The sequence below is a fragment of the Mustela lutreola genome, chromosome 5 (genome assembly GCF_030435805.1).
Source record: "Mustela lutreola isolate mMusLut2 chromosome 5, mMusLut2.pri, whole genome shotgun sequence".
NCBI classification, from domain to species: domain Eukaryota; kingdom Metazoa; phylum Chordata; class Mammalia; order Carnivora; family Mustelidae; genus Mustela; species Mustela lutreola.
The window spans coordinates 125,017,086-125,033,684 of record NC_081294.1 but is presented as its reverse complement, the minus strand read 5'-3'; the positions used below and the strand labels follow the sequence as shown (position 1 = coordinate 125,033,684).

At 36.9% G+C, this 16,599-nt stretch overlaps 1 protein-coding gene and 1 pseudogene across 1 annotated transcript in view; one reads left to right on the top strand and one right to left on the bottom strand.

Annotated features, from left to right (window-relative positions):
• The window catches only part of ST8SIA4 (ST8 alpha-N-acetyl-neuraminide alpha-2,8-sialyltransferase 4), a 99,937-nt gene extending 95,368 nt beyond the window's left edge, over positions 1 to 4,569 (top strand). The window contains 1 exon segment of the mRNA XM_059175558.1: positions 127 to 4,569. Within this exon segment, the coding sequence (XP_059031541.1) occupies positions 127 to 409 (283 nt within the window). The 3' untranslated portion in view covers positions 410 to 4,569.
• Positions 4,570 to 9,293: 4,724 nt separating this feature from the next.
• LOC131831412 (glutathione S-transferase P-like) lies at positions 9,294 to 10,425 on the bottom strand (annotated as a pseudogene).
• Between the last annotated feature and the right edge of the window lie 6,174 nt (positions 10,426 to 16,599).

The following is a 16,599-nucleotide window of genomic DNA, read 5'->3' as shown; positions in this document are numbered from 1 at the left end:
AATGTTACTCATAATGATACTTTTCAAATTTAATTTTACTTCCATACCACATCGTATATACTTTGCCATAGGGTATGTTGTATGTTTCTCTAAATTCTTTTCTGTGTGTGTTTTTTTCTTTTCCAGTTACTGGCTGACAAACAAAGTTCCCATCAAAAGACCCAGCACAGGTCTCCTCATGTATACACTTGCCACAAGATTCTGTGATGAAATTCACCTGTATGGATTCTGGCCATTCCCTAAGGATTTGAATGGAAAAGCCGTCAAATATCATTACTATGATGACTTAAAATATAGGTACTTTTCCAACGCCAGTCCTCACAGAATGCCATTAGAATTCAAAACATTGAATGTGCTGCATAATAGAGGAGCTCTGAAACTAACAACAGGAAAGTGTATAAAGCAATAAAGCACATTTGAAAACATACAAACTGAATACGCACTTCTTTTCTGAAGATGCTTCCTAAGATTTGAAAATGGGATCCAAAATCAGACTGAGTTTCAGCATCCACCAAGAATCTAGATACAAGGTGATAGAGGACATTTATGAGAAATCTGCTACCAGCTGATGAAATACCTGCAAAGTGCTCTAAAAAAACACATATTTTGACTTCAAGGGTCCTAGTAAGTGCCACTTCCACTAAGAACACAGTTTGAATGTATAATCAGTAGTGTTTACAAGATCCAACAATGCACTTGTCATTAGTTAATGAGGCAAATGTGTTCATCACTGTTGGGCTGCCATGGCAACGCCAAGCACATTAAAAGAGTCGCCCAGGAATACAACTCAGCCCGGGGGATTAAACCATCCTTGTCAGCAGAAATCGAGATGGAAATAGTTTGAGCAGTGAAATCCGTAAGATGAAACAACTCAAGTAAATGCCTTCAGTCAGGACTCTGAGTCTGATCATGAACTTTATGTTTTTGTTTTTGTTGTTTTTGTTTTGTCTTCTGGAGTCTCTTTTGGTTTGGGTATAGGGTGTTTAGAAATCTTTTCTGAGATAAATATGAATGAGATAAATAACCTTCAAGGAATCATTTTTAAAGTTCTTATATTTTTAAAGAGCAATCACATGACGACTTTGTAAAAGAGTTTTATTTTGCACAACTCTAGACCTCCAGATTTTTTTCCAGGGGTGTAGAAGGTACCAGCTAAACTGTACCACTCAGTCATCTTGAGCCATTCTAAAGGAAAGATGTTCTGTGTCATCTGAGATGGTAAAATTAGCAGAAAGAAAACAAGCACTTTTGGTACCAAAGATTGTGCTGATGTTTCTACACAACAAACCATTCTCCTTTCATGAAAATATTGTATTAATATAGTATTATGCTACTAATATGGAAGTTGTCTTTAGAGATATTAAAGCTTTCAAACTCAAACTTTATCTTTATTTGAAGGAAGATTTCCATAGCTTTTACATTTCGTAATAATTGTGTGGAAGCATTTTGCCCTTTAGAATAAATATTAGACTGAGAGGGCTGAAATGAGACTTCCAGTTCTTTGATATTCCCTTTATTCTTCAAATGGAAAGATTGGCATTCTCTTTACGTCACTGTTAAATTTTCTTAGTGCAGAAACAACATGATTAGTAGAATGTTGTCTTCATAACAGATGATTAATTTTAAGAGGTTTAATAATGAATCTGTGTGTCAGTATTTGCACTTCAAGTGAATTAAATTGGCCAATATTTTCCTGTGGTTAAATTTATTCACATTATCACATTAATGTGTTTTCAAAGAAGCACATGAGATTATTAAGAAAGTGATTCAAAAAGTTTTAACATGTGATAGAATTGACCAATAGGCCAGTTTTCTGTTAACTTATACTATACTGGTAGGTAATCCTAATGGCAAACTGTTTAGAAAGCAGGAGTACTATGTTCCCACTTCTACTCTTAGCCTGAAACACTTACGTGACTTACTGTTTCTTACGGAAAGCAGTCTGAGGAAAGAAGAAATAGCGTGGGGAATATGTATGTTTTGTTTCTTAGGAAAGACAGTCTGAAAAAAAGAAAAAAGAAAGAGCATGGAGATTTTCCATATATATATACACATATATATATTTATAGATATATAAATATATATATATACACATACATGTTCTCATAGAAAAGGATGTTCACAGTAGGACAGTTCTTAATATATTAATAATATGTGGTATAATTTTTAAAAATATGAGAACCTTGGGTTTCAGAATACTATTTTTTAGAATTCATGTGTCTCTAAGAAAACAAAATAGAATGCATAAAGGAGATGCAGAGCTAAAAATGGACAGAACATGATGCACTTTTGTCATTAACCTCTTATCTATTGGAAATCTTAAAGAATTAGGCACAAATTCAGAATGTAAAGATGAAAAGTCTGATCCATGTAACAAATCCAAAGTAGATGATTTATAGAACCTTAATTTTTACTACTTATGGGTAAGCTTTTTGAGTAGGCTTTAATTTGAATTCAATAAAAAATTTGAAGTTACAAGTAAATTCTAATAGTCAAATCCACCTCAGAACTCATTCAAAGTATGTCTTCAAAAGCAGCAGCAAGGAACCTTGCCATTTTTACTGCATTATCAACAAATGTGTTTAAACAATTTTAAGGCCACAGCAAAAGCATCCCAGCCACACACTGTTTAGTGCATTAATGTTTATCTCATAGATGCATTGAGTAGTGCCTTTTTAGCTTCGCATTGCTTTGTTGCCCTATACTTTGTGTTCTCTAAATTAATTGCCCAGTTCTAAAAATGTTCAGCATATAAAAAAGGGCTTCAGTATCGACTGAGACTACTTTTGTTCATCTCAGGGAACTTTCAATACTCAAGAATGAATTCAATTAAAGGCATTTAGTGCTCAAAGAAAACAAACTGTACAGGACCATTCCATTCCCTATTGTATGGCTTTCCATCTGCCCCACCACCTTCACAAGCTACTGTGGCCTTCTTACAAGGATGAGGCAAGGAGATCGCTGAAGGCTAAAAGCAAGAAGAAGAATTCCATTTAACCAATATGAGGCCACAAGGGATCATGATAATATCAAATAATAAATACATACTTGAAACATCTGAATTTTTTTCCTTTTGAGACTACCATATGTTCACAGCTTTAATTTTTTGTTTCTTTTTCACAATTTCCCCCTGTACCTGGCAATGCTCAGGCAGCTGATTGTGAAATATTCTTGTCCTTTAGAGAACGTGGTTGTTACTGTGCTGTTGACATGAATAGGCCATGGAAATATTTTCATCATTATTACCCAGCCTGTTCTATATTCAATATTAGGTTGCTGGAATTAAAAAAAAAAAAAAAGAATCAGTAACAGATTTGGGGGGCAAATCTAGTGATTCAGCCCACAAGACTGATGAAATTACTGTGGAAGTTTTTCTGTCTGAAGGAAGGTGCTGGGCATTCAAATGTCTTTATGTATTGTATATCATATGAAATGTTTATCAACTGCTAATGGAAATTTCTACATATATGCTTACATAAGCAATTTACTTAAGTGATGCTGGGGGTAGTGTACATACCAACTAGTTACTAAGCTTCTACACAGGAAAAGGGTGAACAAAGTAATTTATTTCTAATTGAGCCAGTTAGTCATTACTGCACACAATGTGGTATTTGGTTCATAAGAGTTGTTTTCATGTGCTTATTGTTGGGAGTATCTATAATTGTGGAAGAGGTATAGGAAAAGTCATGTATAGTTAGTTGTTACCTCTACGAGTTTGGAAGTTTTCCCATTAGACCTTATCAGTATACCAATGTTTTTAAAAATTGAGTGAAAGAGGGTTATTGTTCCTATTTGATGACAGAAAATCCAAATAAAGCCCACCTAGACATAGATATTTTATTATATATGTGCTATAGTTATATCTATATAGTACAAATAGACATGTGTGATGCATATATACAATGTTATATATGTGTGTCTGTGTTACCCACACAGAGTCTGTAATATACACACACTAGATTCGTGTTATGCTAACATCTTCAGAGGCTGTGCTGTTAAGCAGTCTGGAGATTAGACTACTTTAGAATAAAGAAGTTCTTTTGAGACTTCAGTTATTAACCTGCTTTAAGAGGGATCTACTTTATAACTGAATTCTATTGTTCATACTTAAGAGTTTCAATAAGGGTCTAATATGGCCAAGTCTTAAAAAAAAAAAAAAAGAAAAAAAAAGAAAAGAAAAAAGAAAAAAAAAGAAAGAAAAAAGAAAAATTTAAAAAAGTTTTCAAGCTGGCAATGTATTTAAATTGCAGTTTTCAGTGGCTCCCAGGCCCTGTGTCTCCCGTTTAAGTAGCACCTTTTAATAAATGTTTCTTTGTGTAGGCAAAAGCACAACTGTTTCAAATGTATATAGCAGGAAAAAAAAAAGAGTTTACAGAGATAGCACTGCTGCACAGGATAATTGCTACTGAGTATTTCTTATATCATTTGTGGAATTGAAAGGTGAGATTTATTCTGTAAAGTTCATTCTGTTCAACACTGTTTCCTATTGTTTATGTATAGCAATTGGGTGTTATTGTTTTATCATTTGTAAAGTTGTAAAATAAATTAAATCTCCTTTTTTTTTCCTAATTTTTTCTCATCTCTTATATCCAAGTCCCCCAGTTCCACTTCGTACAATAAGAGGATAGTTTTAAACAAAATGTAGCTAGTGCTTTTGTCTTCCCTGCCCCTCTGCTAGCCAGTGACAATCTGGCAAACCATTTATTTTTACAGCGTATGCACAGAAACATGAAAAATATCAAAAGCTCCATAAACATCAGGAAATCTTTAAGGTACCTGGGTGGCTCAGGAGTTAGACCTCTGCCTTCATTCAGCTCAGGTCATGATCTCAGGGTCCTGGGATCGAGCCCTGCATTGGGTGCTCTGCTCTTTGAGGAGCCTGCATCCCTCTCTCTCTCTGCCTGCTCTCTGCCTACTTGTGATCTTTCTGGCAAATAAAATTAAAAAAAAAATTAGGAAATCTTTAACAATTTTTGTTAAATTCGGTACATTCTGTTTCTGGTTCAGGGAATGGAGTGTTAACACCAGTTACATTTGTATCCAATTTATCCTACTGTCAGCGGGTCAGTCTGGTTTCATGGAGAGGTCCGTGGCTCCTCACATACCGCACGCTCTTGTGGCTGTCCTTGACTTGTGATTTCAGCTACTGTTATGTCCACTTACTACTGTTTGCAGTTCACATTCCAGGAGGTGATTTCTGAAAACCTGCATATTTCAGTCTTCTTCCATGACTTTATGTTACTGTCAAATCTACATTTTCAGACTCTGCACTGTTTTCTCCAGAAACTAATATGTTTTCATGAGGTCATTTTTAGTGTCCTGCAATTTTTGAGTATTTGCTAGATACCAAGAGCGAACCATTAATAATGTTTAATGACAATAGATCTTGTATTTACATAATTACCTTTTATTTTCAAGGATCCATATGCAATGGGTAATCCCTCTTGATTCTTGGGATAAAATCAGAACTCAGCATGAACCTGTGCAATGGATATAGCACTACCTCAGTTTTTCAGATGAGATTGAGAGGTTATGTGACTTGCTAAGGGTAACACAGTTCAGAAGTTAAAAGAACCATTATTGAATCCAGCCAGTGTGACTTCGGTGCCCACCTTCTCGTCACATTTTGATGCCGTGTCTTTTTAACTGATGAGAGGTTCCCTGCGAAACTAAGTTTACAAACAGTATTATTTAATGAGCACAATGCTAAGTGAAACAAGTCAGAGAGACAAATACCATATGATCACACATACATGGAATTTAAGAAGCAAAACAGATGAACATATGAGAAATGGAATAAAGGAGAGAGGGAAACAAACCTTAAGAAACTGAATGATAGAGGGGTGCCTGGGTGGCTCAGTGGGTTAAAGCCTCTGCCTTCAGCTTGGGTCATGGTCCCATGGTCCTGGGATTGAGCCCCACATCGGGCTCCCTGCTCCGCAGAGAGCCTGCTTCCTCCTCTCTCTCTGCCTGCCTCTCTGCCTACTTGTGATCTCTGTCTGTCAAATAAATAAATAAAATCTTAAAAAAAAGAAAGAAAGAAACTGAATGATAGAGATCAAACTGAGGATTACCCCAGGGGAGTAGGTGGGGGATGGGCTAGATGGGTGGGGGCTATTCAGGAGGGCACTTGTGTGGAGGACTGGGTATTGTATCTTACTGATGAATCCCTGAATTCTAGTCCTAAAACCAAGATTACACTATATGTTAACTACCTAGAATTCAATTAAAAACTTGAAAAAAATTTATTTAATGAGCAAAGTTCAAAAGTATAGGCAGGTATTTAGGAGGGGTATATAACTTGGGGCTTCGGGACCATCTAATAAGCTATCCCTGTCTTCAAACAGAACAAACGTCTCTAATGACAAGATCTGTGCCTTCCAGGTCAGTGGCTCTCTCCCAGTTCTGCTGTATAAACCCTACCAATTCTCACTCCAACTTCTTTCCTCATTTTTTTCATGCACGTTTTCATTACTCTTATGTTAGAATCTGACTATGTATCACAAAATCTATTACATTACAGTTATTTAAAACTCTTAATTGTGAGATTCCTAAACAAACATGATTGAATTTGGGTGTTTCATTCATCTCTTTTAGCAACTACTTAACTATCTTAAGGTTGAAGTTCATACATTTTATGTGTTTTTAGAACATTTTTCACTAGTTTCTTTCTCTTTATGAGAATGGGAATAACCTAATATCCAAATTAACAGAACATCTTAATGATCTCCCCTATAAACTAGTTTCATCATGCATGAGCCCATGAAAGAAAAAAAAATCTTGGATATAAGAATAGAATTATTGTTTGATAATATATCAAACTAAGATATATCTTAGTCACTTAGTTCCTTAATTTCTGGAATCTCTATAAATGAACTATGTGAAATAAGTAAATGCTAATATGAATCTATTTTTTCTTTTTTCTTTTTTTTTTAATTTTTTCCTTCCAGACTGCTGATTTCTGACTCAATCACCAAAGTGAAATTTCTCAAGTAAACACAAGAGAATATTAGTCTGAGATATGTTCCACAAAAATATGCTCACTGAATGAGAATTCTGTATATTTCTTCCTTGGATATTCCGAAAATACACCAACATATTAAAACATCTGAGAAATCTTAACAATAAAGAAATTTCTTTTAGAGGTAGGGTGGGAGGTTGAGGGGGTAGGGAAGGGAAAAGTGAAACAAGATGGGATTGGGAGGGAGACAAATCATAAGACTCTTAATCTCATGAAACAAACTGAGGGATGCTGCGGGGTCGGGGGAGAAAGAGGGTGGTTAGGTGATGGACACTGGGGAGGGCATGTGATATGGTGAGTGCTGTGAAATGTGTAAGACTGATGATTCACAGACCTGTACCCCTCGGGCAAATAATACATTATATGTTAATAAAAATAATTTTTAAAAAGACATAGGTAATTTTGTATGTAACTACTATGAAGTGTGAAATTATGTTCCTCACAACACACTTTGAATAATACTTCAGAATGTAACAAACGATGCAGAGAATAGAACATGTAAAATCTTCAGGTAGAAATAAATACTTCATTTATTCAGTGTTTTTTCCCCCATAGACCAAAATATTATCTTAATAACATTTTCAAATATGAAAAATATTTTAAACTGATATATTTATTTATTCTCTAAACTTTCTGTATTAATTTTTATAATAACAATTATTCTTTTTCCTGAAATATTAATCAGACCATGGCTACATGTTAAAAAGCAGTCCCAAACATAAGTTTATTGCTCATTCTGGGCAATGCAAACAAATCAGTTTGCTATAAGGCATTAATAGCACAGGAAGAAAAAAAAATGCTATGAGGTGCTACTTTGCATTTTCTAGAACAACTCCGCGTACTACAATAAGCTCTCTCCCAACTGTGTGTCCAGACCAGCTTCCTCACCTCTAGCCTCCTAACACCACACAGATGGGCCGTATATGAGCACATCTGCCAGGGCTGTCAAAATGTAAACACACTCAGCTCATAGCAGATGTTTTCCAAGAAAGATCACTACCCTGGAGTTGTTCTGCTGTAGATTCCATGTGAGTTGATCTCCATGATTAGGCGTAAGGTCATTGTGTTCAAATAGATCATCTGTTTTTCAGATCTAGAACAATAACCGGGTAGATCCAAGCCCAGCTGTTTGGTAGTTAACATGTACATATATGGAGAAATGTTTCTGAAGGCTCTGTTAATAAGCCAAATTTTTATTTGGCTTTATTTTACTTTATGTCTTTATTTGTCTTTATTTTGGTCTTTATTATTTATTTAGATTTTATTTAGTCCTTATTTTAGGTCTTTATTTTACCTTATGTCTTTATTTGCTGAGCTCTTCAAAGGTAAAGCATAGACTTGGTGAAAGAAAAATAAGTATAGTCAGTTTTTCTGTGGTCATTGTAATCTTGTGGGTTGTTGTAGTAATTGTCTCTATTCATAGTTCTTAGTCCTGCTTTTTAACAATATACTAGAGGGGTGCCTGGGTGGCTCAGTGGGTTAAAGCCTCTGCCTTTGGCTCAGGTCACGATCCTGGGGCCCTGGGATCCAGCCCCGCATTGGGCTCTCTGCTCAGTGGGGAGCTTGCTTCCCCTTCTCTCTCTCTGCCTGCCTCTGCCTACTTGTGATCTCTGTCTGTCAAATAAATAAATAAAATCTTTAAAAACAAAAACAAAAACCAAACAACAACAATATACTAGACATTCACTTATAGGGTAATTTTATTTAATTTTGTAGACGCTGATGGTATGTTTTTCTTATGTGAGTTTATATATATATATATGCATTTGCAAATCCTGATGGTATGTAAAATCAAAAATACTTTATAAACTACTTTTCTAAAGTAATACTTCTTACAAGGCATTCTACTAAACATGAGGTTTACCTGGAAGAGACATATAAGAGAATAAGAAATCATATCCTTTGGTAACAAGTGTTCTATCTCTGAAGTGCCCAGAGAGTTCAGAGAGCACAAAGGGGCAAGGCAAAGAACACAGGCTACTTTGAGCATGGTTTGTAGTCAGGCAGTAAAATCAAGACAAGCAATAGTCCGCTAACAAAGAACTAAAGAACAGAAACCAGCTGCTCTTCTCAGTGTGTGTGTGTGTGTGTGTGTGTGTGTGTTAGTAACCGTTACCCTAAAAAACTGCTTATGGAAATTAGGTAATTTCCACTCCCACTCCTGACCAGTATAGTATCATTGTTGAATTACAAGTTTAAACAAACTGAAGTCTACCCTAAACCAAACACCTACCAAGGCCAGGTAAGTGCAGACTTACTGAAATTACCCATTGTATAAGACCCTCCACTTCCAAATATCTGTGTTAATATTAACTTTGTTTCCAGCTTGATGGAATCTACCATAAAAAAAAAAAAAGTCCTTTACTTGCCTCCAAGTAATGACTTTGAACAATGACTTATTTCTTTCACTTTGACAAATCCTTCCAAATTATCATGACTTTAAAGTTTGATTTGGGGATGGTTTCAGAATTTGAAAATCCACCTGCCCAAATTTTCCAAAATATAGAATGTGAGCCTTCTAATATTCTCATTCAGTGACCATACCCTCCCTTTCCTCTGTGGGCTTGTGTTTTCCTGTCCTTATTTAAAATGTATTTCTGAGGATTTTTCTTCAGTCTTCTCCTTCTTCTTTATTTCCGTGCTTGGGAACTTTATTGGTCCTGGAGAAAGGAAGATGTGCAGGGCCCCACCTCCTGCAGAGAATGACAATGCTCTCACTGCTTCCTGGTGTGGTTGATAGGGATCTTCACATGCTAGGGGGAGGCCAGGAAGGACTTGAGCTCCTGCACAGGACTGAGGCACGCCACATAGGCAGAGAGCAGGGGGAAGGAGTCCAGGCAGTGGGGTTCTAGGACCTGGTGAATCAGCAGCAAGTTCAGCAATGTGTAGTCCAAGAAGGAGATCCAGTTGCCTACGATGAAGACCTGTCCCTCCCTGGTCCTAGGACAGCAGGAACTCAAAAGGCTTCAGGTACCCCAGTCGTGCCTTCATAAACCCCTCCTTGCCTGCCGTGGGGTTGGCATAGATGAAGACGAGGTATTTGCAACAGAGATCCTCCATGGAGCCATTCACCACATCCACCAAGGCGGCCTCCCTCTGGTCCTTCCCACTAAGCCCAAGAGAGTAGTCCAGGTATTGCAGGATGGCCTTGGACTTGTACAGGGTTAAGGTCTCCATCTTGGAATTCAGAAAAATTCCCTGGTAGACAGGAGGGCTTGAGTGAGCCCTACAGGCAGGTCTTGTTGGTCACCACCTCTTCTTCCAGTTATGGCCCTGGTCAGCCAGCAGGATGCTTATGGCCTTACATCGCTCTCCAACAGGTGAGGAGACAATGCTGTAAGGTGCCATGGTTGCAGTGCTTCCAGCGTTGGCATTGGAGGTGGTGGTGGCAGAGCTCTCTTCAGTTTTCTTCTCTCTCTATACCTCTAGAGATCGTACCCACTCTGATGTTTGTAAACTTGGCAGATGTACAGGTATACGGGAATAATAAATTTAAGGAATCTATTCAGAGACAAAATATGCATATTCATGTCATATTCATAGTATAGGTTCCCTTTAATAAACAGCTCAAGGGGGTTTTATTGCAAATAGTGTATTGGGCAAATGCTCCCAGGGAGTAGAAGTAAGGAACCAGGTGCCATAAACTGAATGTCTGTGTCCCTCCAAAATTCATATGTTGAAACCTAATCCTCAAATGGTGGTATTTGGAAGTGGGGACTTTGGGAGGTGATTAGGTCATGAGGGTGGAGCCATCATGAATGGGATGAATGTCCTCACAGAAGAAGAATGCTCCCTGACCTTCTATACCACGTGAAGACATGGCAAGAAGATGGCTATCTTTGAACCAGGAACCAGGTCCTCAGCAGACACCAAGTCTGCTGAAGCTTGATTCTTGGACATCTCACTTTCCAGAACTGTGAGAAATGACAGTTTGTTGTTCATTAGCCCCCTTGTCAATTATATTTTGTTATTGCAGATTGAAGGGACTAACACATAGGAGGAGTGTAACAGGAAAGAAGAGAAAGCCTATATAAAAATATGTTTTCAAATTAACGATTTCTGTGGAGACTGAGTGCTCAGTCCCACCTGGACTATCTGAAGAAATTTATCATAAGGATCTCCAGATTCAAGGACTATAGAAGAAGCAATTACCCATCATACCCAACCCTCCATTGAGAGTTTCTCCATGAGTGATAAACTTCTTCAATTTGTGGATTGTACATGTGAATTCTTAGCTAGCTCGCAGAGGTGACCTAAAGCATGTGCCAGAAAAACACTCAAGTAGTATGTGAAAGCAATGCATGCTTGATACTAGGCACAGTCTACACAATATTTTTGCTAAATCAATGACTAGAATGAGTCATGAAGTGGAGAAGAAATGAGGTAGTGCACAAGGTATTTAATATAGTCCTCCTAGCATACCACTTGCATAGGCTGGTATCTTCCATTAATTCCAGTCCATAACCAACTCTCTAAATTGTCAGATGGCTATAAGCGATTAATTTGGCAACTATAGTCCAAGCATCTGTAAATTATTCCAAGTCATAATTGATATTCATCATCTCCTTTCTCAGAGTTCCCTCTCTTCAGCTAGTGTGGTTTTCTTGTATGAGAGGGGACCTGAATCTGGGCATATAGCTGACTTCTCCTGTATTGCTACAATTTTCCATTCAGATTTATGTCTGGGCACTAAAGCAACAAGAGATACCCAGTGAATCTGCTGGGTCCCAGACACAGTTTCCTCTTTCCTCGTCATATAGCACCAACTCTGTCCCTTTGTCATGATCTGTGTCAGTTACTCCTTCCAGTATGATAACTCCTTTCTTTGTCTATTAGCTCATTGCTAACCTTCAAGTTTAGTGGGAACTTTATTGAGTCCACTGGAAAAAAACATTCCCACATTAGAAATCAAGACTTATTATCTAATGGAATTTGAATGTGAATACTAGAAACAAAAATTTCTAAAATGAATTGACAGAAGTATGAGAAAAAGAGCCAATGGTACTTTTATTACTTGATTACAGGACTGGCATTCTAGATATTTGGGACACGGTGCCATATACTGGCCATTAGTTCAAAGGAGATCACACATCTTAAAAGACAGTATACCAGAACTGCTTGGTGTCCTGGCTCTGAGTTGTCATTTTATTGAGCAGTTAAGAGGTAATCCTATTACCATATTAGGTTAACACTTTGTGGTGATAGGGTGTAGAGTGAAACAAGTCGATTCCACAGTAACGGTAATTTATGCACTGCCTCACGTTGTTTGCCATAAAATTGTCTTGTTAGTCTAAGGAAACCTTGATTATCCCATTCTAATGAATTAGGGATTTTTTAAGACCCTGGATAATATAAGGTTGGTGAAGTACTGAATGTAGGAAAGCAAATCTATGTTGAGAATTATGTTGATTCTGGTAAGTTTAAATTGCTGTCTGCTCTAGAACTGAAAGGGTCTAATTCGAAAGGGTCCAAAAATTCCACCTTGTATCATTTCAACAGGCCACCAAATTGTTCAACTTGAGGTAGTACCATATTTAGGGCCCACACTGGTTGTTGCCGTTGACAGGTTATACATTTAACAATGGCGATAGCTTATCAATCTTCGTGGGAAGGAACCTACACTGTTGGGCCCATGCATAGTTCCATCTCAGCCATCATGGATAATAACTTGCTCATGGGCCCATCATGCAAACACCGTACTGGCTGAGAAGTGGACTGATGCTCATCAGCAGGATGGCCCATCTTGTCCACCTAGTCACACAGGCTTTTTGTCTCTGTCAACTATTAATATGAGACAAACAATAATCTACAAATTTTATCCCAAATCCATCTGAATGTAAGACTCCAGACTTCCTCTGTTTTCCTATGTTCCAATCTTTGCCTGTCTAGCTCCCTATTCAATGAGTCAAATCATGTGTCACTTTGATTCAGAATAAATGACCAAGCATACTACTCCCAACTCTACTCCCTGGGAGGGCATCCTCTTATCACTGTCCTGTAGGACCACACTTGGATTGTGCTGAAGTACAGTTGGATACACATTTTCAGAATTAACTAAAGCTGAATTACCTGAGACTTAGACATGAATTTTCCCTCTGGCACTTAGTCCTAAGGAACCTCCTTAGAGGCCATAGATGTGAGCTGGGGATAAACAATGGTTCAGCAGAAGTAATTGATATGGAATTGCGCATCACCTATTTGTATAACTTACGTGTGTACCATAGTACACACTAGGGTATTTTTTTTTTTTAAAGATTTTATTTATTTATTTGACAGAGAGAGATCACAAGTAGGCAGAGAGGCAGGCAGAGAGAGAGAGGAGGAAACAGGCTCCCTGCTGAGCAGAGAGCCCGATGCGGGACTCGATCCCAGGAGGTCCAGGACCCTGAGATCATGACCTGAGCCGAAGGCAGCGGCTTAACCCACTGAGCCACCCAGGCGCCCCACACTAGGGTATTAACTTAGGCCCTATCCTGGATTATTCAGGGCATTCAGATAGTATACCGGAAATAGAGGGGAAATAGGAATTTTAAGGACAATAGGATCGAATGACTATTGTTAAACACCATAAATGATGCTCTAGAAAAATATAATAAATAGCGACTACTAATTAACAGGCGGTTGAAAAGATAGAGAAAGGGACTCTGGGAGTTCACAGAGATACATTCTTCTTCTGAGGAGGGGAAAAAAAGAAAAAGAAAGAAAAAGAAAAGAAAAAGGAAAAGCTGAGGACTAGGTCCAAAACTTAATCATCTAAATAGCCCAGCTCCAAAGAAGGTAAAATGCTCAACCAAGGAAGCTTGTTTTATCAAAATCAGGGCCATGTTTGGGGAAACAAAAATCAGGGACACATAGATTGCCACCTCCCCAAATATTGAATCTGTAGCTTTTAAAGTGTTCAATACCAACATAAGGCTACATAATGACTATTGACTTGGACAGCATGGTTCAAAATCATCCTACTTCAATAGGTTGTGGGGGAATTTTCACAGTCAATGATCAGGTTATATCTACGGAGAAAAGACCTCAGGGCTCCAGACAAAAAGGCCTGATTTAACCCTGACTCTCTCACTTATTTGCTCTGAAATCTCTAATTTTCAAATTATCTGTTAACTGGAGAAACTAATAATACCCTCATGGAGTCTGACACTTACATATGCTAAGATGTGATAATTGGTGGAAATAATTTAAATGGTGAGGGTTTGTAATACACTATATGCTGAAGGTACTTGATATTGGAAATATAGTAAAAAAAACTATTTTCTTATAACAAATTATACAAACTTTCACATATATATTAATGTGTTTTATGACAAAACAGAATCTAGAACCCCTGATTTTCCATGATAATTTTACCATGTGTTTATGTCATTAAATAATATATAGTTTTTATACAAGGCTTAAACTTAATAAAATAGACTCATACTTTATGTATCACCTTACCACTGGATTTTTCTCTTAGTATATGTAGAGCTGGTACTGATCTTGATGCATATAGCACTCTGATTCATTTTCACTACTATTTAGTATTCTGTTGCATGAATGTAAATTTTATAATTCTGACTGTTGGAATATTCAGATGAAAGAATGATTTTCAGACAGCATCCTTCCTCCAGCTTTCCAGATGCAAAGCTGAAGCTTCTCTGCATGTGTCAAGATGTACTCTATGTGCATACCTGTCTGTCTCAACTCAAAAGTTCTGTTAATTACAGGTTGCTCCTCCAGGTAAACATTTTCCTTACAACAAACATTTAATTCCATTTCACTTCAGAGGAAACAGGGTATTTCAAAAAGAAGATGCACTCAGGGTGACTAGGACCCTGACTGTATTAAATAATAGCTATTATAGATCTCAGAGCAGTTTTCTATTACTCTTGGCTTATCAACTCTTCAGGAACCTGAATTTTCTTGTTTCTTGAATCGCATTTGTTGACACTTAAATTTTATGAACCAAACAATATGTTCTAGCCATACTAATTTTTTTTTTTTTTTTTTTAAGCACCATCATTTCTCCATTTCCTCTGGCCAATCCTTTTAGCTAGAACACCTTTCCAGACACCTACTACATATTAGCTGGCTAGCATCTGTTGATCATTTGGGTCTCAGCTCAAACATCAGTTTGTATTTCCCATATCAAAGCACTGTCCAAACTCTATTACTATTACTTATTTAATTTTCTTTCTATTTTGTAAAACAAAATAGCTTGGGGACAGAGATTATTTTGTATCAGTTCTGTTAGAACTAGAGTGCCTCTCATAGTAGCTGACACCTAATAGGTCAGTGATTCCTGTAGTTAGATGAATTATTTAACTACTATATTTAGTTGATTCCAAGGCACACATATTTTAATATTCTAACAAGTCTAAAGGCTTGATGCATAATATCTGTGCTGCTTAATATCTGTCTTATTTATAGATTATTTGGAAGATTTGCTTTGTTTTGTTTTAATTTCAGCTAAAATAATAGAGAGTCTTACAATTAAGGAGGTATTTGATTCTACAAAAAGATGGTAATGAATGATAAAAATTCTTGGAATTTTAAATTATCTTCTCAATGTAGTGTTGACATTTAATAAACGATATTTGTACTAGTGGTGTGCAAATGACTTAATTATTAGCCATCAATTAGTATTGACCAGATCCTTTCTGACGAATTTGTATTCTCAAGATAAGTTACTTAACGATTTCCTTCATGCTGCATTAGCTTGTTCTTATTCCACAAATTGCTACAACCCCAAATTTTCATTAGCAGGATCTAAAAATATCTTGGTGATAGCATAATATATTAATATCACCAGGTTGTCCACAATGAACATCTTTCATTGAGAAAGAAACATAAGTTAGCTCTATCTAGGCAGAGAACTTAACCCTAAAAATGTAAAATATTAATATATAATATTAATATATTATATAATCAAATTAATTATAATCATATATAATCATATATAACCATATATTATAACCATATATAATCAAAAACTGAAACACAACTATGTAGTAAAATATTTGAAAGAAATTAAAATAAGTAACTAAGATGGATTTATACTTTTTTAAAAAATCAATTATCAAATTCTTAAAACAAAACAAAGCAAAACAAAACTGTGTCCCCATCAGGCTGGCTATCTTCCTATTGAGTAATCTAACATTGGCCAAAATCCTCAGGCCACAAACACCTGTCCTTTGCATCTGAAAGGACAGAAGATGCTTCACCATGTATTTAAATCTAAACCCCTTTATTTGCAATTATGAGTAAAAACAACAACAACAACAACAACAAAACAAAACAAAAACTTACAAGCCACCTGCAAGGACACAGAATGCCTATCTTTTCTTCTGAAGGGGAGGTGTTGTGGACTCCCTTTGAGACACAAAACGTGTCCACATTAACCTTGGGGCTGACCCAGGACACAGTCAACAGTCACCCCTGGCAATGTCTTGTTCTCATATCCAGACCTCCAGAGCTCAGTGGGCAGGAAGTGCTGATCTTCCTGTTCTGAGGTGTTGCAGCCAACCATGGGCTCCCTTCTGTTGGTCTCCAGACTTTCCTGAACACTCAGACACCAGGGGTTGAGCCTTAAC